The sequence below is a fragment of the Podarcis pityusensis genome, assembly GCF_964106645.2.
Source record: "Podarcis pityusensis genome assembly, chromosome: Z".
Lineage (NCBI taxonomy): Eukaryota > Metazoa > Chordata > Lepidosauria > Squamata > Lacertidae > Podarcis > Podarcis pityusensis.
The window spans coordinates 25,160,229-25,185,821 of NC_138044.1; the positions used below are offsets into that span (position 1 = coordinate 25,160,229).

The 25,593-nt window shown below is 42.0% G+C and overlaps 1 protein-coding gene, 1 long non-coding RNA gene and 1 pseudogene across 3 annotated transcripts in view; 1 reads left to right on the forward strand and 2 right to left on the reverse strand.

Annotated features, from left to right (window-relative positions):
• Window positions 1–622: 622 nt before the first annotated feature.
• LOC308468905 (synaptic plasticity regulator PANTS pseudogene) lies at window positions 623–2,805 on the reverse strand (annotated as a pseudogene). Its single transcript has 3 exons — window positions 2,761–2,805; window positions 1,181–1,337; window positions 623–936 (listed from the first exon to the last, which is right to left on the reverse strand). The product of its transcript is annotated as a synaptic plasticity regulator PANTS pseudogene (transcript).
• A 12,876-nt stretch (window positions 2,806–15,681) lies between these two features.
• The window catches only part of AMMECR1 (AMMECR nuclear protein 1), a 132,116-nt gene continuing 122,204 nt past the window's right edge, over window positions 15,682–25,593 (forward strand). Inside the window, exon 1 of the mRNA XM_080990551.1 lies at window positions 15,682–16,146. Within this exon, the coding sequence (XP_080846677.1) occupies window positions 15,948–16,146 (199 nt within the window). The 5' untranslated portion in view covers window positions 15,682–15,947. The remainder of the gene's footprint in view (window positions 16,147–25,593) is intronic.
• LOC308468416 lies at window positions 17,272–23,553 on the reverse strand. The gene is made up of 3 exons (XR_013981645.1): window positions 23,348–23,553; window positions 18,144–18,282; window positions 17,272–17,915 (listed from the first exon to the last, which is right to left on the reverse strand). It is a non-coding gene; the product is annotated as an uncharacterized lncRNA (long non-coding RNA).

Below are 25,593 nucleotides of genomic sequence, written 5' to 3' on the forward strand. Positions count from 1 at the left end.
AGGTTCCCCTCCCCTGACTTTTAAGCTACGCTGAGCCTTTGCCTCCATGTTTTTGAAGTGACTCTGCATCTGAACTATTAGCTATCAGTTATGGTAAAGCACAGATTATGGGGGTTGAGAAGGATTGAAGACAACATTGGTGGACCTCTATCACAGTTCAAATTAAACAATTTAAATATTTAGAGATCACTTTTACTAGTTCAGGGTAAAACTTGGAAGTGCCTGCATTGTCAACTAGAGAAATGTTGGACAAACAATTAAGGTAATAATCAATTCTTATTTTGGCAAAGGAGGTCAAGTAATTCAGCCTACACTTAAAGTTTTCAGACAAAAGCAGTGTAACAGCTGGTCTGTATAGCTCTGGGGTAACAGATTTGCAAACAATTGAATCTTTTCAAAATCAATACCTGAGAACAATATTTCAAGTACCTAACTGTACACTATCTTTCCTGTTTTCAGCACTGGCTAATTTGCCAAACGTGGCATCTTTAGTACATAGTATAAATAATTTATTATCTTGCTAATTATGCTGTTTTAAATGCACATTTATATTTGATTTCCTTTTGTAATGTTTTCTGGTGGGTTTTTTTTGTTTTTGTTGTTGTTGTTTTTTGTTGCTGGGAGCATGGGTTTATGGCTGAGAACTCTTCTATACAGCACAGTGTTAGTGTTCTATAGAAGGTTCACCCAGAAGTCCAACACCTGGTATTCCAGGGCCTCATCATTTGGGTTTATCTTCATCCAGAGGCAGATACCAGCTTACGGGAGGACCTTTCCTCAAGTTCCACACCGGAGCATACTTCTGTTTCTCCATAACCTGCTCTCTTTCACTCTTGCATAGGGAGTCCTTAGCCTCTGAACTTTTTGTCTTCTCCCATGCTTTGCAGTTCTCATAATCTCTCTTCCACTGCTTACAGGAAGGTGCCTCCCCATAGGTATACAGTGGTACCTCAGGTTACATACGCTTCAGGTTACATATGCTTCAGGTTACAGACTCCACTAATCCAGAAATAGTGCTTCAGGTTAAGAACTTTGCTTCAGGATGAGAACAGAAATCATGCTCCGACGGTGCGGCAGCAGCAGGAGGCTCCATTAGCTAAAGTGGTGCTTCAGGTTAAGAACAGTTTCAGGTTAAGAACGGACTTCCAGAACGAATTAAGTTCTTAACCCGAGGTACCACTGTAGTAGTAATGGAACAGATTTGGGATGCTCTTGCAATGTTTCCATTCAGACCAGTAGTCACTGCAGGCTCGTGGGGGCCTCCAGGTATCACTGCTGCTCCCTGCTCCATTTTCTGTTTTTAACTTTGCTGTCTTAAATGTGCATTCTGTAGTGACCTTTTTAATGTTTTATTTTGAAATCTTTAAGATAGTATTTTAGTTTCCTGTTAATTATGTAGAATGTATACCTTTTTAAACTTTCTTTTGTAATATTTAGTTCTGGATATATGTGTTTATATCAGTATAGGACTGATAACAACAACAACAACTTATTGGATCAAGTTGCCTTATGGGGAGTGCCAGAAACTTTCCAAGTTAGCACTCATTAGCATTCCAGATTCCAGGTTAAATTAGTCCATACGTTGATAGCTACAACAGGGTTTCTCAATAGAATTTTAGCTAAAGCAAGGCAAAAAGCAAACTTTGGATTTGGTGAAGCAACGTATTTTGGATTTATATTTCCATAAATTGTTTGGAGATATTAACACCCATCTCCCTTCAGTTCAAGACTGGAAGTTAGGAGCTCCTTCCCAACATAGATAACAAAACTTAAATATCCACAGTGTCAGAGATTAATCACCTTGGCTAGAATAAATAGCTTTGCTTCTGCAGCTAAATAAGGACGGCTCAGAGGGCTTCCACTGAAGGAGTGCTGGCGTCACTGTGGAACATACAATGTAGTCAGAAATTCACAGCAAAGTGCTTGCAGGGGGAAGGGAATGGGCAGGAGAAGATGTAGTGGTCTTTCTGCTGATAAACCAGATCCATAGGGACATATTTGACCTAGCTAGTTTTCTAAGGCCTGCATAGGGGATGTCAGCTCAAATAATGCAGCAATGATTCTCACCATTTATGTACCTTTGGATGTGCTTAGCTATGATGTATTCATTATGATCAGGGTAAATGTGAGGATAAGTGCCTGCATGTCTTTTTTAAAAAAAAGGAAAAGGCACTGAGAATGTAAACAAAGGAGAACAAAAATAGCAAAGCCTGTGCAGATCAGGTTGCTCTGTACCAAAACAGAAGAGTAAAACTTTCCATTCCCTTTTTGCAGTATGTGCTGGAGACCAACAATAGTTTCTGCAGAGCGCTGAGTTCAGGATTGCTCCCGACATGTCCTCCTCATCCCATTTTAGCCTCTACTAAATTAGAAGGTTTTTTTTTAAAAAAAAAAACATTTTCACTGACTAGAAGCAGTGATTGGGCAAGGCAAATGAAATAAATGGAAAATATCCAATGTTAGCTCTACTCATAGTAGACCCATTGAAATTAATGGTCATCGCTAACTTAGATCCATTACTTTCAGTGGGTCTACTCTGAGTATGACTACAATTGGGTCTCTCTCTTGGCATTTATAATGGGAAGTGAAGCCTCTCTCGTCATTTTCTCACCATCATCCTTCTCCAGCCCCAGTGAGTAGATGCAACAGTGGGCTTTATCTTCCTGCCAAATGCAACATTACTGGAAGGCGACAAGAGCTAATGTATCAAGCGGGATGGGGGGACTAAATGCAATTTAGTTTGTATGATGGGAAGCCTACCTGATTCGCACATTCCAAAACAAGATATGAACCAAACACAGTCATCCTTCAGAATTCTCACTTCTCCAAGTTATACAATTAAGTGGTGCAGTCAAATAATGTCAACAAAAATGCATATACAGTGGTACCTCGGGTTACATATGCTTCAGGTTACATACGCTTCAGGTTACATATGCTTCAGGTTACAGACTCTGCTAACCCAGAAATAGTACCTCGGGTTAAGAACTTTGCTTCAGAATGAGAACAGAAATCGTGCTCCGGCGGTGCAGCAGCAGCAGGAGGCCCCACTAGCTAAAGTGGTGCTTCAGGTTAAGAACAGTTTCAGGTTAAGAACGGACCTCCGGAACGAATTAAGTACCTAACCCAAGGTACCACTGTACTAGGGTACAATGTGCACCCCAAAAAAATAAATCATAAATTGGTGAAAGTAAGAAAAATGCATTATCGCAGAGGAAATCGCTTTGCAAAAATGCAAAGGACTAAAATGCTGGTTGGTTTTTACATTGACTTTGAAAAGGGAAATGAATTTTCAAACTGATATGGCAATGTGGAGAACACAATTTAAGATTAGAAAAACGAGAGACTGAGAGGAAACAAAATTGGCAGATCCACCCATCCCTAATCAAGAGCAGTACAGGAGATGTAACGATTAAGAAACCAAGGCTGCAATCCTAACCCCATTTACCTGAGTGTGAGCCCACGGAATTCACTGGAACTTACTTAGACAAGGGTGGAATCCACACACATATAAAAACCATTCTGAAAATGCTTTTTTAAAGCATTTTTAAAAATACATTGAATTTTCCATAAGGCTCACCATCGCCATCTAGTGCCATTTTTTATATTGCACTTAAAACACACTTTAAAGCATTTCATTTGCAGTTGTATAGCTGAGTCCAAGGTTAGGACTGGGCTGATAAGGCTGCAATCCTATAAACATGGTGCAAGGAAACTTTGGTCTTCCACATTTTGGACTCCACCTTCCAACTCCAACTGACCAATGGCCATGGTGCTGGCTGAGGTTGATGTGAATTGTGGACCAATAACCACAGGTTAACCACCCTTAATACCTCCTGGAAGCAACTCCAATTGAAGTCAATGGGGCGTGCCTCTGGACAGACTCTCTACAGTGCAATCCTATGCATGTTTACTTAGAAGTAAGCCCCACTTTCAGTGGGAGTTCTCCGAGATATATATGTACATAGGGGTACAGCCTTTACTACAAGTGCAATATTATGAGATAGCTTCATCATACAGCAACCCCTACCATTTACGTGTGTTCAATAGGTATTTGACCATGCACACACACATTGCACTGAACCTGGAAGTGACCTGAAAATGTCATAGAAATGTCATTCAAAAGGGGCAGAACAGGACAGGGTCTTTGCATGCTTTTGCAGTGGTGTTTGAAATATACGTGATTTCACTTAGATATGTGGTGCCTTGGAATGTAAACCCCAAGTAAATGGAGAATTGACTGTATATAAATAGCGTCTTCATGCTTGCATAAAACAGGAGCACAGGTCAGTGGAAGAGCTTATATTTTGCATATAGAAAGGTTCAAGTTCAGTCCCTGCCTGCACCCAGTGGGATCTCAGGTATCAAAACACAGAAGGACCTGGAGCCATGTTCAGTAATACTGTACTGGACTACATGGACCAATGGTTTGGTGCAGGCTATGGTCCTTTTACATGTTGAGGGTTATGACTCGAATTAACCCAGCACACTAGCAGAAGCCAGCACGACGGCTCCCACTAGCACAATGGGGCTTTCCCCATCTCCACACCCATCTGCTCAGGGAGGTCAGGAGTATCCCCAGAGCAGTGTAGGGAAAGGATTATTCTGCTTAGCAAGCATAAACGCATTTGCTGATGGAATGGTCAGAATAGCACAACATTGAATTCCTACCTATATATCCACATTCTCAACCTCTTTCACGCAGACTGGGAAGACAGAAATTGTTTACATATTTAATAGTCCACATACAGGTAGTAATGGATATAGTTTGAAATCTAAGAACTTTTCATTCCCCCAAAGCATTGCCTGGCTGAGCTACCACTACACTACTGGAAGAAACTCATTGATGAGGGCTCTTCTTACTTAAAAAAACAAACAAGCAGAACACCGTAGACACCTAATATTAGACCTTGAAATGTCTACTCAGAAGTTGGTCCTGTTGGATTAAATGGGGCTCCCTCCCTAGATAAGTGGAGGTTAAGTGGAGTTATGACTTCAGCTGTAGTTGCCTGGCTGGACTGAATTGCACACATAGACCACAAGACTAGGGCAACCAGAAATGGAATTTCAAAGGTGCATTTTATATTCTGTATTTATGAGGTGTGCATTTTGCTTCTTGATAACTGGAAGACACACACAAGTGCACACATACGCGAGCACACACGCACACACACGCACACACACAGAGAGAGAAGACAATGCAGTGCACCAAAATGAAAGCCCTTCTTTCCCCTGCTCTGTCCCACATTCATTTAATGGTATTTGCAAAGAAGCAGAGCTCCATGGCTTGTGCCCAGAAAATGCCATTTTCACTATTTCTCTGCTCCTGCATTTCTACACATTTATTCAGTGCAGCATTTGCCATTATTTCCAATTAGTTTCACGGAGTAGATTCCGAAAAGAAGGGATAGGAAGATCAGATTTGTTTTGTCTAAACACAAAATTGGGAGAGATGTGAGATCCTCCAGTGGCACAGATGTTTATCTAAACATCTACATTCCTTTCATGCCGTGCTCATTTTTATGCAATGGAAAAAACTTCACACATCCAGTGGTGGCTATCTCATTTTTCTGGGAAGGGATATTTTAACAGTGGGTAGAGTAACTCTTTCACCTGTGGTGCTATCACAGCTTCACAGCTTGCCTTGTCCACATATATATGCTGTCAAGTCTGGTTCAGCCAACCATCTTGCACCATTCTTATTTCAGGCATGCTGTCCACCCTAGAAAAAAATGATAAGCAGCATATATGCTTGTAGTGTTTACACACACACACACACACACACACACACACACACACACACACAGCAGTTACAAAACTGTCCCAGGGCTTAGGAGGTGATGTGTTCTTGGTGTCACAGCTGCTAGACAATAGGCACCCTCCACCACCATTCTCCCCCCTCCCCAGTTCAAACCAAAACATACTGAAACATTACATTGCTGCTTTTTTCAGTGCTTGCTTCAGGACAGAAATATGTATTGTTGATTTGTATTAAATGTGCTATTCAAATGCACTGCTTAAATGCTTAGCATTTTGTTTTCTAGCATATTGCTTCTTGCTGATTTGTGGCTTGCTACGCAAAACAAGAGCTTCTTTCTCATCCAGTGTCTCAATAGTTTGGCATTTGCACTTTTTGAACATGGTTTCATGTGTCTCTCTAATTGCACGTAGGGCAGGTACATCCCTTTTTATAGTGCTACCTTCGCTGAGGTTGGCAGCATGGGGTAAAAGCAGGAAGTAGAAGAACCCTTGTGAAACGGGCAGATTAGTGAATAAGCAGGTATGTTCACAATCCCTTGCAGCATAGTTTTAATGAATGAAACCTCTGTTAACAAGAAAAATGGAAAGGCAAAGCAATGCCTTATACATCAGGGGGTTGGACTAGATGACCCTCGTGGTCCCTTCCAGCTCTATAATTCTATGTTTCTATGTCAGACTATTTGCCCATCTAGCCTAGTGCTGTTCATTTTGACTGGCAGCAGTTCTCCAGGGTCTCCCAGTGGAGAGGAAGGGGAAGTTCAACTGCACCTGTGGAAATCCTTGCACTAATGGATCTATTTAGTGACACATCACCTATTCACATCACCTTGAACTCTTTCCCTGACAATCAGGGCATCTTAATGTCACAACACTGAACATCATTCTTTTTTGCACCTTGCTTCATTTTAGGAATTCCTGGCTAATAATAAGAAGAAGAAGAATAAAGAATAAAGAAAAGAAACACCAAATTAAAAAGCCTGACTTTACAAGGGCATTTCAGACAGAAACAACAGAGGTTTTGGCCAGCAGGACTGCATGTTGAGAACTGCTGTTCCTTTCCGAAACACTCTTGTACATTCCAGAACATCAGCTCCTCTTACACTAAACAAAAGTACATATTTAATTTGGCTCTCCCATGTTGATGTTCAGTTGCTTTTTGCCGGAAAAAATGAAGCATAATTGGACTTACTCAGGATTGTGTATCTGCATTTATGCTTCTTGGGGGAATGACAAAATAAGGCAGCAAAAGCGGGGGGAGGAAAGGGAAAAGGTCTAGATGCATGGGGGTTTGAATTTTTGTTTTCTTTTGTTTCTGAAGATATGGCTATGAAAGCAAACAGAAGAACTTACATGCTGAGAGTCAGCAAAAACAAAAAAAAGAAGAAAGAAAGAAAGAAAGAAAAGAAAAGAATAAAAAAAGAAACATTTTAAAATACTAACACTAATGGATGAAAACAGCCTGGGAGTTGGCCATAGGGATCACTTTGTTAATCCCTAGTTAGGGTTAGACAGAGCAGCCTAAGGCTGTCCCATTTTATTTTATCTAGCACTCAGTCATCATTCCATTTCATCTCATTTTCTGCAGGTTTTTTGAGAAAATGCATTATGAGTTCTCATAAAAATTGCATGTATTATATGCATTTTTGCACTCAATCACCCCAAAATATGTATTTTTTCAATACACTCTGTTTACAAAATTATACCATTGCAATCATTCATTGACAATTATTAGCATATATAATCATCTAAAATTGTTCTGTTGCAATGTGACATATAGGACTGTTAAGTTTCTTACATTAGCTTTAGGGAAGCTAAAGTTCCTTAGATGATGACATGCCAATGATACAAGTTTTAATCCTAATATAGTTTGCCTTAATGTATTTCATAGAGAGCCATTTTGCTTTGGTTTTATTTTCTGTGTATGCAGATCAGTTGATTGGCCAATGAGGAATAAACTGGGGATTCAATGTACTTTTTTGTCAAATATGCATTTTCACCATAAAATATTTATTTTTGCACACCAGAACCTCATTGAAAAATCAAGAGAAGTGCATGATCTGATTAGAAGTTGCATTTCTATCTACTAGCAAGTTCAGGGCTTTTAAATTGAGTTGGACCACTTCAGAAAGCAGACCAAACAAATTCCATCCCATCCCCAATTCTTGTCCCAAATGGAACTTCCCATCCTTCCTCCAGCATTAACCAACCTAAACAAGAGATCCTGGCTCACCAATCCCCCCATCCCAATTTTCTCAATTCCTTCAGAGAACCAAATAAGTCTCCACAGCACCTGACAGTTTTAAATTGCCTGCAACATCCCAGAATGATGATGCAGCAGGGTGATATGGAGAGTTAATCCAGAATCTTTCATGGGCTGCAATGGAGAAAGCAATGAGTTCCATTCAACTAAGTTCCACTGAGAAAAGACCCACTGAAATTAATGGACCTGAGCTGGTCATGTCCATTAATTTCAATGGGTCTACTCTGAGTATGACTAATATTGGCTACAACCCAATGTTTACAGAGTTGTTTTCTTCTCTGTGAAGTGAATGTGGGAGTCATAGCCAATCAGGAGTCCTGTCCATGCAAGACTCTCTGACATGACCAATGGAACATTCAGACATGGGGATTATACTGCCATGCTATGCTGACTGTGTGACTCCTGCCAACCTAGTAGTTCAAAAGCATGTCAAAGTGAAAGTAGATAAATAGGTACCACTCCGGCGGGAAGGTAAACGGCGTTTCCGTGCGCTGCTCTGGTTCACCAGAAGCGGCTTAGTCATGCTGGCCACATGACCCGGAAGCTGTACGCCGGCTCCCTCGGCCAATAAAGCGAGATGAGCGCCGCAACCCCAGAGTGGGCCACAATTAGACCTCATGGTCAGGGGTCCCTTTACCTTTACCTTTATGCTGACTGTGACACAACAGTGGATGTCATCGGGCATGCCACACTGACACCCACCTTTTTATTCATGTGTGTGCTTCTGTTCCCCTGCAATTCCCTCATGTTAATGCCATTCTGACAGTACAATAAAGTGCCAAAGATTAATCAGCAAGGAAAAGATGGGAAAATCACAACATAGAAGGACAAGAGAAGAGCCTTCCCAAGCTAGGGTATTAAAGGGCACTCTCACCAACCCTGTATCACATGCTTAGGGACTAGAAACATGAACAGATAATGATAAATACTCTAAAAGGAGGGGGGTAGACTTGCCCCAACTAGAAAAATTAAGGTTGCACGCCATACCCTATTCTAACTATTCCAGGGCTAAGAGGGAGCATCTTCCCTTTCCTGAGGCAGCAAACTGATCAGATCAGAGCTGCTGGCTTCCTTAAATTCAGCTGAAACTAGGAGCCACCCAGTGCAAGAAAGTCAGCAACTCGCTTCTTCTCATCTTTGTTTATGCAATGCTGCCACCTAGAACTGATTTCCAGAACAGGGCTTAGATGATTTAACATTCCTCTAAAAGCTGTTTTATTCATTTCTATATTTTTCCCCCTCCCCAGCTTTGGGCCCATCCACACTTACCCATAAATTCCACATTTTATGTAATCAATTTGCCCCCTTGACATTCCATACCCAAACATATATTTGGATGTGATTTTTAACCTGGAGTCTTTACGTTCATTCTCCCCATTGTCCACTATTTGTTGTTTCAGGAAACCCTGCCTCTGTGAAAGCTGTTCCACAAAAATAAAAAAATACAAAAAATACCCACATTTTAAAAAAAAAAAAACCACAGAGAGAGACAAAGAAATCTGGTAGGAGCACTTTTAAATCCTTTTCGTATTTTCTGATGGTAAGTAGGCATGCTATGGATTTTGCTGGCAGAAATTGGGGGAAGCAGCAGTTTCTGGCAACCATTGCATGGATGGGTGGGTGGGGGAATAAAAGGGTGCACAGGGGATACATATTCCACACTGAACTAAGGTGTGGATGGGTTCTATGTATTTAAGGCTGCCTTACCTTAACAAAGGAACTGGTTTGGCTATGTGCAAACCACCTGTGTGGCAGGGGAGGTATTATAAAATTAGACTTTAATTTGAATCAGCAATTTGTAGCTAGAGGGCTTTCTATGCTCTTTTCTTTCTTTTTTAAATAAAGTTTTTATTAACATAAAATCAAAACCATAAGCAAAACAAAACAAATAAAGTTACAAAGCACAAGAGCAGGACAGAGGCTGTATTTTCCAAATAAATAGAGAAAAATAAAGGAAAACACATCATGAAAGCCAAATGTTGCAATCTGGTTGGGCAAGAGAATTTTCTATATTTCTGAATTTGCATATTCTGTATATTCTGTATATCTGAATTTGACATACAGTAGTACCTCGGGTTAAGTACTTAATTCGTTCCGGAGGTCCATTCTTAACCTGAAACTGTTCTTAACCTGAAGCACCACTTTAGCTAATGGGGCCTCCTGCTGCTGCCGCTCCACCGGAGCACAATTTCTGTTCTCATCCTGAAGCAAAGTTCTTAACCTGAAGCACTATTTCTGGGTTAGCGGAGTGTGTAACCTGAAGCGTATGTAACCTGAAGCGTATGTAACATGAGGTACCACTGCATAAGAAATAAAATCCCACCAAACGGCACAGAAATGTTACAGGTCTTTCTTACCATAAAACATGAATCCAGACTCCACATATTCTTGTACCACAATTAGAAGTTGAAGTCCTGCAGTGTTTTCCATTTCTGAATCAATGAAGTTCTCTCTGCAGCCACCATCCACATAAGAGGTTTCTTAGATCAGAAAGTTGCTGTTTGATCATCCCACAAGTTCAAAAGGACAAGTTGTGGGGAGGTTTGGATAAGGATTTAAAATAATAATAGTTGCTGCTTCTTCGAAAATGTCAGTCTGAAATTTAGATGCCACCATAAGTAGGAAAACGCACCACACCAATCCTTCCCCACCCCTTTGTTCTGCAAATTCAAAGCATTTTTTAAAATGAAATGTACAGTGGTACCTCGGGTTAAGTACTTAATTCGTTCCGGAAGTCTGTTCTTAACCTGAAACTGTTCTTAATCTGAAGCACCACTTTAGCTAATGGGGCCTCCTGCTGCCACCGCGCCGCCAGAGCACGATTTCTGTTCTCATCCTGAAGCAAAGTTCTTAACCTGAAGCACTATTTCTGGGTTAGCGGAATGTGTAACCTGAAGCGTATGTAACCTGAGGTACCACTGTACTACAACAACATGCACCTTCTGCTTCAAACTAGTCTTCATCATCCCATTCCTCTCCCCCGCCCCCTTCCCCTTGCCGTATTTCCCACTGTGCCTCTCCCATGTCAAGCTGGCTATGAGCCTGGTAGTTGCAGCATTCTGGATTGGGTCACCTTTCTCCCTTGTAAACACCTGCTACAAGCAGTTGCTGTGGGGCATAAGTGGGGAGAGTACTCAATAGATGGGTCATCTGCAAGTGACCAGGCCAAAAGCAGAGCAAGAGGGAGAGAACTGCCCGCCCCTTTAAATCTTCCCCTTTCTTTGTGGAATGCCAGGTCACCTCAGAATCTTTTGGGACAATAGGAAATCTTCTGGGGGTGACCTCTTATTTCCTGAAAGGAGAGGGGTACGTCCCATTTAAAAAGTGGCACAGCCAGGGCCAGATTTAGGTTTGATGAGGCCCTAAGCTACTGAAGGTAATGAAGCCCTTTATATGTCCAGCTGCCCTTTGTCAACAACAAATTGTCACTGTTTTTTGTTTTGAATATATGCTGTATGGCAATTTATGGACCTAATAGGTATCTAAAGCCATTTGCACATAACAAAATATGTACAGTATTTTATCAAAGTAATTGTTGAACTGAAATACAATTAAGAAGAAGTATATTAAGAGTGAAATACAATTAAGAAGAAGTATATTAATAGTGAAATAATTATTAAACTCTAACTTAAAATGATTTTTTTATTCATAACAAACTTAATAATGCAAACACATTGGCATTTGGCAATAACAAAAGTTCCTTTAGAAACACAATTTACAAAGACTCATAATCTAGTCTAGTTTTGGAACGCTTTGGTTTTGGAACAGACTTCCGGAACGGGTTAATTTTGAGAACTGTATATAGAAATGAGCAAACCAGTGATATTTTAGGGAGCAGGCTAGCAGGCAGGGTTCATTACTTACATCATAGGAGCCTACACAACACAAAACACTGTTGCTGTATGTAGGTTTTATTTTATTTGTTTTTTATCTTATATTTTGAAAATGTACATCCAGTTTTTCCCCCTTTAATTTTTTTGGGGGGCCCCCAAGAGAGTGGGGCCCCAAGCTATAGCTTGTTTAGCTTATACGTAAATCTGGCACTGAGCACAGCACAGCATTATGGGGGGAGGAAGGACAGTGTAAGTGTGTATTAGTACTTGGATTCTGATGAGGAATTGTTGTTACCCCTTTGGGGGGGCATTTCCCCCACATGTGAAGGAGTTCACCATTCTTGCAGGCCCTGCCCATTGTACTATTTACATGTTGGGGAGGGAGGGAGTCCGAAGCAGGGACCTGCTGCAATTTAGAACCCTGTGCAGGTGGCAAGAACCCTCCCCCCCCCAAGGGCTACTGTTAACTCCCTTCTGCTGCTGGAACTCCCTTCAGCCCCAGCTGTAGTCCAAAACATATGGAGCACACTAAGTTGGCAGAAGCTGTTCTAGGCACTGTGCGGGGATTTAAGACAAACATGGCAGACCCTGCCCACAGGCTCATGATCCAAGAGGAGGAAGAGGAGGAGGAGATTAGATGGATGACTCTAGGGTGAGGGGTTGCCTCTAGGATAGGAGAGCCCAAAAGGCAATTGGTCCAGCCAGAGTGTGGTTCAATGTTTCCCCCTCCCTCAGATACAGGTTGTGTACAAGCTCCATCTCCAAAAACAGACCAGTACTTAAGAAAAGGTGACATCACAGGTAAGGGGGCTGCCCTCCCACCATGTAATCTGAGCACCAGGTTCTTCAGAGTCTGTACTCAAGTATTTTCTATTATTTTTATTTCATGGGACTGCATGGATAGTCAAGGCTCTCCAAGGATATTGCTGAAAGCAGCATTTCTAGGGCCATATAGGGGGTTAACAGGCGATCCAGTCCTTCCTCAAGGTCAGAAATTGCTGAGTGGTTGCTGCACGCTCACCCTTTTAACAGCGAAGGAGACAGACAGTAAGAGACTTACCTTAATCAGCTCATATTCATTCCAATTTCTGCATAACCTGTCGCCTCAGCACAAACGCTGCTCTCTGATAACACGCAGAGTCTCGAACTCTATTTCCCACCAATGATTTGGAAGGGTGCATAGTTCAATGGCACGGCACATGCTTTGCATCCAGAAAGCCCCATAAACAGTTCCCACAGCATCTCTGGCTAAAAGGAAATCGAAGATCAGCACCTGGAACAATCCTTACCTGTGACCTTGGAGAACAGTTGCTAGAAGAGGAGAGAAGGGACCATATTAGTCTAGATCAGCCTGCACAAATCTTGGGTCCACAGGAACACAGCAAGAAGAGCAGCTTCCCACTGCCCCAGATGAACCATAACGCCCTGATTACCAGCTTTCATTTTAAAAAAGGAGAGAGGGTATGTTTCTAGCATTTGGAGAAGCTGAGATGCAAGGCAAAATGTGCAGGCACTATTCTTCTCATTTGTTTTGTGAGTAACTCACCTGCTGCTGCCTTTTGGGGATGCGTGAGTTTTAATTTGGAATTCTCCTCCTCCAGCATCACCACCCTGGAAAAATTCCTGTGGATGCCCGTATTTGGGTCTCCAGTTGTTGTTGGAATACAACCCCTATGATCCCCAGCTAACAAGGCCAATGGTCAGGGTGATGGGAGTTGTAGTTCCAGAGCTCAGTCTTCCCGCGTGTCACTTGTAACAGTCATTGTTGTTGTTACTGTTGAAATCAGTGGTTGAAATCAGTGTTGTATCGAAAGGTTCAGTGTGCCATCTTGAATCAAAATGACACCCAGTTTTATCCAAACACAGATGAAAACCTGCTTCTTAACCTCAGGAACCATTATGCAAAATTTGGTTAGGATACCTTAAGAGGTGTCCCAATGCATAGTGAAAAAACAACAGATTTTTTTTTTAATTAAAAAAGTTTTATGTATGCTGTTGTACTTGCACATATTTTTACGATGCTGTAAATTGCTCTGAGATGCAACATGGGAAGTGATTCATAAATGAAGTAAATAATAAATAAATAAATAAGATAATAAATAAGATAATAAATAGTCCATACCCTGTTTAGAATTCACCTTCAGGGGTATTTGTTTGTTTGTTTTTATTTTGCCCCTCGTATCTGTACTCTCCTTGCATTTCCATTGTTTTAATGATAAGCAACATGAGCCCACAGCTGCTTGAAGAAGAAAGCTCCTCCCTTTTTATCTATTAAACCAAAAACATGTAATATAATTCAATAACATGTAGAAAATAAAGTAATAAAGAAAAAAATATATAATTGAACAGAAATTGAAATTAAACATATATTTTGGGTCATTGTATTCACAGTCCCTGGGAAGTATAACTATTGGCATTGGAAGGTCCTTTTTCTGGTATAATTGTTTCTGCTTTAGTGATGGATGGTGCAGGCCCACTTCTGACCCCATGTAGTATCCCATGGGTTTTGACAGGGTACTCACTGTGTGAGAAAACCTTCCAATGGGTCTACTCTAATACCAGGGCTCGTCCACCAGGTATTAGAGTAGACCCATTGGAAGGAGTCAATTGCCTTAGGCAGCAGGATCCACTTTAGGTAGTATATCCCTATGTGGATCTTTCTTGCCCCTTGTTCTTGATGTAGAACTTCCCTCACCTGCCCTTCCCTGGTGGAGAGGGGTCTATCTCAGGTGCCGAAATGTATTGGGCCAGCCCTGCCTAATACCACAAAGCAGCAGGAATCAGGATCAGTTCAATTGTTGTGTTTACCGGTGAACAGCCGATACACTCAGTATAGTAGCTAAAACTTGCTTATGCAGGCAAGGCTGTGGCTGCATACACCCCACCCCACTCCAAGAAAATATTAATTGTGGGCATTGTCATTTTTTAAGGGTTGCTGGGAATTGTAATTCCATGAATTCTTTTGAGGGGGCGGGTCTATGTGCTTTGAATGTGCTTTAAAGCTATGGTGTGTTCACAGCCTAAGACTCCCAACTTAGTTCCCAGGAAACTATGGAGCGAACCACACCCAAATAGGGGAGGGAGCTTCTATCACAGACTGGGCACTTCTCTTTAAAGATACAGGCCACACACACTGAAGTAGGTATCAGTAAGTGGTCCTCAGATTGTACAACATTCTCATTTAAAGTTGAAGAGTTGCTAAAAATTCCAAATAGTGGTGTATCTCACTGGAGGCACCAGTATTAATACTGTTGTCCTCCTTTATGTGTAAAATAACTTTCTGCCACATAGTTGAAAACAAACATTGCTCTCTGCTATGCCATACGTTCTGAATGAATTCTTCAGCAATAGCTGTGAACCAGATTAGACTGTGCCATAAATCCTTATTTTATCCCTCTAAATATTTCCATTTTATTACCAACCTTCCACTCCCTCAAAACAAACAAACAAACAAAAAACAGGCCCTGGCAGCTACCAATATATAAAGAATCAATTCTTTTATGCAATCTATTTTCGTTTGGACCATCCCATATCCTCAGTAACGCTAGCGACGGGGAAACTTGATACTTCGCCCCTGCAGACTTTTTTCAGACTCAGCATCAGAGTGTCTTTTCGTTATCCAGCTGCCCAGAGGCCAAGGGAGAACCAGCCAGTAGAAAAGGAAGCCCTGCTACTGATGGGTTTAAAATGTGCAGACCTCTGCATAATGTCAGGACGCTGGAGCATGTGAATTCTCAGAAGCAGGGACGCTGCCGTAATTCAGCGCGTCACCCAACCCAAAAAGAGGATGATGAGGGCAAGTATAGTGGTTCTTCGAGCGCGTTCGCCTCCTCCTTTTAGGCTGGGCTCTTAAGGGTTAAGACGAGGGGGGAAGCGTTGGTGGACGCACAGGCCGGCTCATGTCCTGTCAGTAGCGAATTCGCAATTTCACTCCCTTTCTGAGCATCCTTGCTCCCTACTGCCAGCAATTTCTTGCTGTGGTCGTACACTCCAGCAACCCAGATTCTCCACCGTTCCGCAAATTCTTGCTCAGGTTTCAAGCAAGCCACTGACAGCAGCCTGTCCTATTTTGGGGAACGTAGCCTCCTCGACTGCGGATGCAGCTTAACAATAACGCAGGAAGCATGTTAAAGAACTGCAGCTATTTGCCTTGCACGTTGTGTTCATTTCTCTTTATATCTCCATTTTCCTGCTCCGATCCCATAAAGGACAATCTCTCTTGCAAACAAAACCCCCAGAGCCTAGTTAGCGGGACCGAAGGCTCCCAGACACGGATTGCCTGCCAGCCACAGCACGGTAAGGACATGAGCACTTTTGGCTAGTTTTGCATGGCAGTTTGATGGAGCTTACTGAATGTGGTTCTTCCCACCTACCCACCCACCCCGTTTGCATCCATCATTTCCAGATCAGATTTGTCGGCATGGCAGGCAGCCCCTGGCAGTCCCAGTCTCCATTTTCATCCTCTGAAATCTTCCAGCCTTAAGTAACACATTTAGATTCGCCGTTCCTCTCTCTCTCCATTCTGGAAACTGACGACGCACATCGCCAATGCTGTTCAGTTCCATTCAGCTTACCCAGGAAAAAAAGCATGTCGGGGTTTTGCTGTCGTCGTCATCGTCGTTCTGTGTAAAACCTTACCGAATCCTAGTTGCTTTGCTTGCCCGGATTGCTTTAGATATTAAAGAAGGCTCATTTTATTCGTACTTGGATGTATCTGAAGAAGTGTTTCTGGAACAGAACCCACCTCTTTCGTTGGGGTGGTGTTTCTGTCGCCAACATTATCCAGAAGCTTTTCTTCCAGCGTTTGGGTGCCTTCTTGCTGGATTTAAATAGATGTCTTGACTAACTAAATAAAAAATAAAAAAATGCAAACGCAGCAACAACGTTTCAGGGCTGTTTCACAAATTACTCAGCAGCAAACCCATGTTTGCCCATGAGTGTACACACAGCAGGACGTTGCACCAAGATGAGGGTTTGGAAGGATGTCATTGTCACATTCACACATTCTGAGCTGGGGGCTGTGTGTGCATATGAAACATTATACCTTTGAGGTGAAATGTGCAGAGGCCCTTATATGGCAGATGCAAAGGGTTTTCTTTGGCATCTCCCTATTACACGTGCTGTAACTCAGTTGTCGAGCATCGTATTTGCATGCAAAAAGGTCCCAGGATCAGTCCCTGGTTTCTCCAGGTAGGTCTTGGAAGGACTCATGCAGAAACCCTGGAGAATTGCTGCCGGTGGGGTCCCAGCAGCACTGCACATTAAAAACAGTGTCATATCATTTTAAACGTCCATGGCTCCCCCAAGGAATCCTGGGAACTGTAGTTTGTTCAGGGTGCTGAGAGTTGCTAGGAGACCCCTATTGTCCCCTCACAGAGCAACAATTCCCAAATTGATTGGGAATTGCAGCTCTGCAAGGGGAAAGGGAATTAGGAGGCCTTGTTTGGCGATTTGTTTGTTTACAGGGTGCCCTCTAGGGCATTGCCGTTACAAGATAGCTTACATAATCATGAAACACACACAAAATGTTTGAAACAATAAAATCCAGACAGCAACTTCGCAATATTTTTAAGCACTGATCATTTACTGCACATGTTCCTAAAGCAGCAATATGCATTCCATTAAATCCACACAATGTAATTGCTTTAACTTGTTTTGCGGGAGAGGTGGAAAGCCTTTGGCATTCCAGATGTTGCTTGAGCACAACTTCAATCAGCTCTAACCAGCATGGCTCCTGGTAAGGGATGGTTGGAGCTGTATTCCAGCTATCCATCAACATCTGCATTTCTTTGGATTTTGCGATGCAGGCCACCAGCCAAAATAATTTGTACAGAGATGCATGAAGTAGCATACAGAAATACATTGTGTTAGGCGAAATCATGATTTGCACTGAGCGGGAGAGCTGAGGAAAATAACAACTTTGGGAAACCAAAATTGACAGATTATTCCATCCCTGGAGGGGTGCAGGCATTCCTTCAGATAACCTGATCCAAAACTTTAGGGCTTTACAGCAGAAAACCAGCACTTTGACTTAGGCCCAGAAATGCCCTGGCTTGCATGATAAACTTACTACAGTGGTACCTCAGGTTACATACGCTTCAGGTTACAGACTCTGCTAACCCAGAAATAGTACCTCAAGTTAAGAACTTTGCTTCAGGATGAGAACAGAAATCGGGCTCCAGTGGTGCGGTGGCAGCGGAAGGCCCCATTAGCTAAAGTGGTACCTCAGGTAAAGAACAGTTTCAGGTTAAGAACAGACCTCCGGAACGAATTAAGTACGTAACCAGAGGTACCACTGTACTAGTTTAGGATTTGCGTTGCTTGTTTTGACCACCTGGCCCCAACCAGGATTGAGGCAGCCATGTTCTTTACCAGTTCAAGTACCTGAACCATCTTCAAAAGCAATCCCACATACAAGACATTACCTGCAGTCTAGGATGAGAAAGATGATGGATGATTATGGTGCTGTCTGACTCGCTTGGTGTTTCTTTGCTTCTTTGCCCAAGGAAGGCTTATATAGCTAAAACGATCATTTATTTAGACTTCCTATCATTTTCCAGCTGCCCACTCAGACCATAGCCATGCTGTATTAAGACTGCCAAACAATTAGGAATTGCAAGGTTACTAGTCTGGATAGCTCACTTGGTTAGAGTGTGGTGCAGACAACACCAAGGTGGCAGGTTCAATCCCCATATGGGGCTGCATATTCCTGCTTTGCGTGGGGTTGGACTAAATGATCCTCAGGGTCTCTTCCAACTCTATGATTCTATGATCTGTAGTGGCAAAATGGCCAGCACATATTACACTGATTCTGTACCAGTTAATTGGCTATTTATTATTTCATTTCTGTGCTCAGTATAGAACACTGATATTAATGTTTAAAGGATCACGTATATCCATATGAATATGTCTAGGCCTTTAATATCAAGCATACTTTTCCATGTTTATTTGTAATAAAACAAGAAAATCTTTAATAAAAACTAATTAAGAAAAAAATATGAAGCTCAGAGACTGTGATCTTTGTCCCATCACTGGTAAATAGGGATGGATGAATGTCAGCCTCACTTCCTCTCAGTTTCATATTTTTCCAATCTTAATTTCAATCCTCTACATTTCCACATCAGTTTGCAAAAAAAAAAAAAAAAAAAAAAAAGGTGGGTGGGTGTAAAAAGACCTCTGGAAAATTCATCATCATTTTAATGTGGATTTCTTTTAACATGCAATTTCATCTAATATATTCATTTTCACAATCTTCCCAATATAATGCAAATTTTTATTACTTTATACATTTTACGGTTTATTCAATTTTGTACACACTGCTTGGCTGCAGAACTGCAATTCACGATTCAGGGAAATGTGAATTTTCAAGAACGGTTGTGTTTCGGTTCATGTATTGTATAGTTTCAAAAAGTGTGAATTAGGTAGATTTGCAAACAGAACAAATTTCTCCCCCATCTCTGGTATTAGGATATGAGAGTGCAGAGATAAAGCAGGCCTGTCATCAGCTATTGGTCAAATGGAGCATTGGTCAAGGGCACCCAGAATCTTGAAAGGACCCCTCACTAGCCCACCAGAGCCCAGCTATGTTGCCATTCACTGTCCATGGTGCCTGCCTGCCATCTTAAGTTACCCAGAATATAATGCTCTGCCCTATACATCTATGAAATGCATTGATTCCATAGACGTATGTTGCAGGCAGAGCCATACCCATCCTGGTCAGGGGATAATTGGGGGGGGGGGGAGTGGAGTTCATTGTCAGCCCCATGCCAAGGGCCCATCAAACTGTGGACCTGGCACTGAGATAAGGTCATTCATTGCAGGTACTCAAATACTTTGTGCCAAATCCAAGGGCAATCAGTCTTGGTGTGCTCGCTACTGAAAATTTCTCCTGCATCTTGCTCTGTTTTTCTTATCCTCTATCAGTTAATGAGAAAAGAACCTTCATTCAGTAATTAGCAAAAGAAAGAGAAAACATTGTGGTTAGCATACAGATTTTTTTTTTCAGGCTTTCCTTGTGGTTGAGATGGCCAAGGGTGGGTTTAGAGGGTTCTTCCTTTCTGCCCACAAATCATCATCCTCTCCAAGTGCCCACACTTTCTGAAACCCAAAGACATCTTCAGCTGGGCTTTCCTGTATGCCTGGGGAACCAGGAAGGTTGCCTACCATGACAGCTGTTCATAATTATTTCTTTAAGTGAAGAATTTTTAGTTCTTTTTCTTTTTAAAAAAAATCAGTGGATGATGATGATAGTTAATTTCCCCAGCTTCCACTAAAACCCACAGGAGACCTCATGATGTAACTCTTCCCAATGGGCCTTTTTTAGATTAGGGAGCTGGGGAGGCTGCATAGTGCTGGAGAAATGTTTAATGGAAAGGGTGGGGAACACCCACCACCCACAGCCAATTCACAATGATACGGTAAGCTCAACCCTACACCCACCAAGGTTTTGGAAGAATTCTAAAGTACCCTGAGAATGAGGAAGGTGGAAGGAAGCCTCTTTTCAGAGAAAGAAAACTTTGGGATAATTGAAGAGCGTGTTTCAGCATATCACTAGTGAGTGTAGGAGTTTGGGGGTGGAGCACAGAAGCAGAAGTTCATCTCCAGGTTCTACTGCCTAAGGAAGTGAGGTTGGTGGCTACCAGGAGAAGGGCCTTTTCAGTGATGGTGCTCATTTATGGAATGCACTTCCTAGAAAAGTTCACCTGGTGTCTATGCAAGGGCTTTTTAGGTGCTTTTTGTTCTCTAAGCCAGTTGAACTAGAATGGGCACATATACCTGGTGCATTAGATATTTGCACCAATGCAACACAACAACTGCTAAATTAAAATAATAATCTCCACTTTAAAGCCTTGTTGAAAAAGGAAGACCTTCAATAGGCACTACAAAAACAACAACAGAGATGGCACTTGTCTGATATGTAATTGGGGGGGGGCAGTTCCTAAGGGCAGATGCCACCACATGAAAGGAGCACTTCAAACATTGTACAGAACAGGGCTCAGGATTAGATTATATCTAAAGGAGACTCTCTGCTGCAGAGCACAGCGATTGGTTAGGTATTTTAACATTTTAGCTGCTGCACTGGTTTCAAATAGATTATCAATGCAATAGTTTTTATGACTGGCATTTTTGGTATTTCACTGGTAAACTTTTGCATAAATTTGTATTTGTATATTTCTGCAAACCTCCCAAAGTTTTGTATACTTAAGGGTACTTAACCAATGGTCAACAGTTTTGGTGGCTGAATTTAGGATTATGATAATGGCAAAGATGGAGTTGTCAAAGTTAAGGCCAGAGATGAGAAAGTTGCAATAGTCAAAGCAAAAGAAGAAGAGAACATGGGACAGAGGAGGGAAAGGGAAAGGCCATGTTTTGCAATACTGTACAAAGCAGCAAGGTTTTACAACAGATTCAATGTGGGGAGCAAAGGAGAGAGAGATAATAATGAAGCCAATGGCTTCATGCCTGAAGAAGATGGTGAATGGTAATATTGAGAGAATATGAAGATACAGTGATAAAATATCCAAGTCAAGATCTCAGACAATCAGTTGGACATGCGGGATTGGATGGAGGACATTAGCTATACAGTGGTACCTTGGGTTACATACGCATCAGGTTACATACGCTTCAGGTTACAGACTCCGCTAACCCAGAAATAGTACCTCGGGTTAAGAACTTTGCTTCAGGGTGAGAACAGAAATTGTGCTCCAGCAGTGCGGCAGCAGGAAGAGGCCCCATTAGCTAAATTGGTGCTTCAGGTTAAGAACAGTTTCAGGTTAAGAATGGACCTCCAGAACGAATTAAGTACCTACTTAACCCGAGGTACCACTGTAATCACAGAGAGGTAGAGTTGGGTGCTGTCAGCTCCCACTAAAAGGCATGAGATTTGACCACGCCATGCAAGATCAGGGTGCAGACAAAGAATAGCAGAAGACCACAGATGAATCCTTGAGAGGCCCACAAATATGAGGAAAATAGAGAAAGAGTGTTCCCCCGTGGAAAAAAAACAGGTTGGAAAAAACAGACCGAGGACTAGAACCCAGACTATGTGATGATGCCCTTTGCAAAAGCCTGTGCTGCCTTTCCACTCATGGATATTTAGCACAAACATCAAAGTATCCTCCATAAAGACTGTTCATTGTTTGCACACAGCATTGATATGACTTTATCAAATCAAAAGGACTTTCACTGTCAGTTATATGCAGAAGACAACCCAGCTATATATTTCTACCCCAAGCCACCATCAGATCCTTTCTGTCCAACTGTTTTCCTGATTCTTGGGATAGTGGATAAGCAACTCAAACTCTACTATGTCCAAGACATTTCTCACCAAGCCATTCTCTCCAAGATTATTTTCCATGAACTTTTTCATTTCCCGCTATGACCAGCCCAGGGCAGCACCTGCAGGTACTTGATAAAGCAGCTTTGATTTCGCTAAGCTGTTATGAGTTTGCCTGGGAACCTTAAAGTATCTAGGGTGCAATAGAATAAATTGGGAATACTTGGTCAATTGAACCAGTTTCAGTCTGGAGTATAAATTTACTCTAAAGCCAAATCTCTGCAAGGCTACCCAGCAAAACCATTGCTGGGGTAGGGTCTTAATAGCTGCTGCAAAATAGGTGGGAATCCTTATGCAGATGCTGCAGCATGTAAGGAGATCATTTAACGCTGGCACTTCAGAAAGCAATCTGTCAATTTCAGTATTTGTATTGGAAGGGTGACCTTGGTGCTAAAAGCTTCTCACTGTGGTATTTGCCTTCCTGCTGGTGTGAGATTCTAAGAGGCAACTTGGCAGCTAATTCCAAACAAGCATGTGAAAGGCTAGCCAACTTCTTTGCAAGAGTTCACAGCCTTTGACCTACATTTGGCCAGTCCAGCCATGAGGCAAGGTGAGACGACCCACCCCCCTGCCCCGCTCAGGCAGTAGAATCCACAGGGGCAGCAGATCTTGATGTAGATTCTTATTCCTCACCCCAGTTTCTCAAATAGATCTTCCCTCACCCCTTCTTCCCTGGCAGGGTGGGGGGTGCCATTTTGTGGTTCGCCTCAGGTGCCAAAATGTATTGGGCCAGCTCTGGAACTGCAAGGTGGTCATACCTGGCCTCAGCAGTGTGGCCTATCAAGGGCATCCATTTACAAGCAGCAGCTGGGCCAGAGGCATGGATCTCACACCAGTCCTGGCTGCTCAGTTAAACAAGCTCTCATCAGCAAATCAGAGGGTGAGCTTGATTTCACTCTGAAAGAAGGAGGGTGAAGTCTGCGCTTGAGCAAGGATGTACATATACTAGTCAGAACGCCGGAGGTCAGCTTGACATTAATAGGACATAATTTTTCTTTGCTGTCTATTGAATGTGTTGCCTTTCAGAAAGAATTATCCTCCCAAGGTGCTTTAAAATAGTAAAATAATATAATAAGGTTACATTTAAAAACACACACAAAACAACACACACATTTTAGAATAACAGCAGTGAATGAATAAAATATTGAATGGGTTTTTTACCTGCCTTTCAGGATAAATTATTCTTCCCATGGTAGATTTTGAAACAACTCAGCTGCCTTTAGGCCCGTGGTGAGGTTGCTCCAGCCCTCCAAGTGTTGCTGTAGTAAAATCCCCATCACCATGGACCATGTTGATGAGAGTTGGACTCCATCTTTTCAGTGCAACTAGGCCAAGAGACACCTGTTGTCCATGGGATTCCTTTCTGCAGTGTGCGTCCTACACAGAAACAAAGGAATTTCAAACTTAATCAGATGAATTTACATCATGCATTTTTACTAGTTAATGCCACTGAGAACAATCCCCAGATATAACACCAAATTCAAAATCGGAACTACTGTCAAGTATAAGTACTACAGCAGGAACAGATATGGCATGCAACTAGGGGGAAATGTACAAGACCCATAGCTTGGCTGTATTCATACAGTGAATACAGTTTGGGATATGTTGTAACTGTACATGTTTAAACTTGGTTTGGAGAAGGCAGGGAAAGAATGGTTAACATAAGGAATTTTATGCTACACAGGATTCATTTGTATGTTTCTGGAATGAGTATTTTTAGCAAAATGCAGCAATTGATTTTTATTTTATTTTTAGAAAACCAGTAAGGTAATTAATGAGTCTGTGTGTTTGTGACTATAGGATTGTCTCCAACATGAGTCCTACTTAAAGGTGTGGGATGGGTTTTAATAGGTAGGAAAGGATATTTGATTGCAATTTATCCCTTCAGGTGCTCATGTGTATGGGTTGCATGTGCAAAGAGATCGGCTTACCACTTTGTTTAAAATGTGGGGCTGAGCAGAGTTCAAAGTCCCATCCTTAGCAGAAAAATCGAAAGCGTAGGAATTAGGCTGTGAAATCTTTTAATTAACTAAGTTCACAACCCTCAGAAATAAACTGGCAGCCAGTATAAGTACTGGTTGAGATGTGCTCAATTCTCCAAGTTCTAATCTTCAAGTTCTGAGCAAATGACCTTAAGCAATTTCAGATTCCGGACACTTTTCTTAGGCAGTCCCATCAAAAACCCATTTGTAAGAATCTATTGTGTAATTGCTGTAATGGGATAATACATCCTGTTCTCAAAATAGTTTGTGGATCTAAACCACCAGGCTCCCTGTGAGCAATTAGTGACTATCCACAGGTCTAAAGAGGTAATTATCTAATGTTAGCATGTGTGCTTGAGAGACCCCTGACCTCTAAACATGCTTTCAGAAAGGCAGGATCTTTTACTGGTGTCATATGGCATGTTGTCCCGAGTTGTTGTTGTTTAGTCATTTAGTCGTGTCCGACTCTTCGTGACCCCATGGACCAGAGCACGCCAGGCACTCCTGTCTTCCACTGCCTCCCGCAGCTTGGTCAAACTCATGTTCGTAGCTTCAAGAACACTGTCCAACCATCTTGTCCTCTGTCGTCCCCTTTTCCTTGTGCCCTCCATCTTTCCCAACATCAGGGTCTTTTCCAGGGAGTCTTCTCTTCTCATGAGGTGGCCAAAGTAATGGGTTTGATCTTCTTGCAGTCCATGGGACTCTCAAGAGTCTCTTCCAGCACCATAATTCAAAAGCATCAATTCTTTGGCGATCAGACTTCTTTATGGTCCAGTTGTCACTTCCATACATCACTACTGGGAAAACCATAGCTTTAACTATACGGACCTCTGTTGTCCCGAGTATGCATCTAAATCCTTCTGTGACTAGAAAAGCATACCAACACACCAAAACTACTGATATTTATTCAAAAGAACAATAGGTATTTGTAAGAATCCATTGGTTGAGCCATGGCAGCATATACATATACAGCCATGGGCTGTATTGTACGATGATCATGCTCCTAAATGTGAAGAAATAATCGTTCCTATGTTAAAATGGGGAACTAGCAGTGGAAAGATACAATACAAATACAGTGGTATCTCGGGTTAGGTACATAATTCGTTCTGAAGGTCTGTTCTTAACCTGAAACTGTTCTTAACCTGAAGGACCAGTTTAGCTAATGGGGCCTCTCATCCTGAAGCAAAGTTCTTAACACGAGGTACTATTTCTGGGTTAGCAGAGTCTGTAACCTGAAGCGTCTGTAACCCAAGGTACCACTGTATAGGTACAATGTTCCCTCTTCTAGCACTCTAGAATCTGCATGTGTGAAGTTACATCAGATCTTTATTAGGAGAGCAGGATCACAGGCATGGACCCTCCACCAAGCCTTTGATCCTGTGGCAAGTTTACAATGTTCCTTTGAGAATGGATAGGTAATGGGAG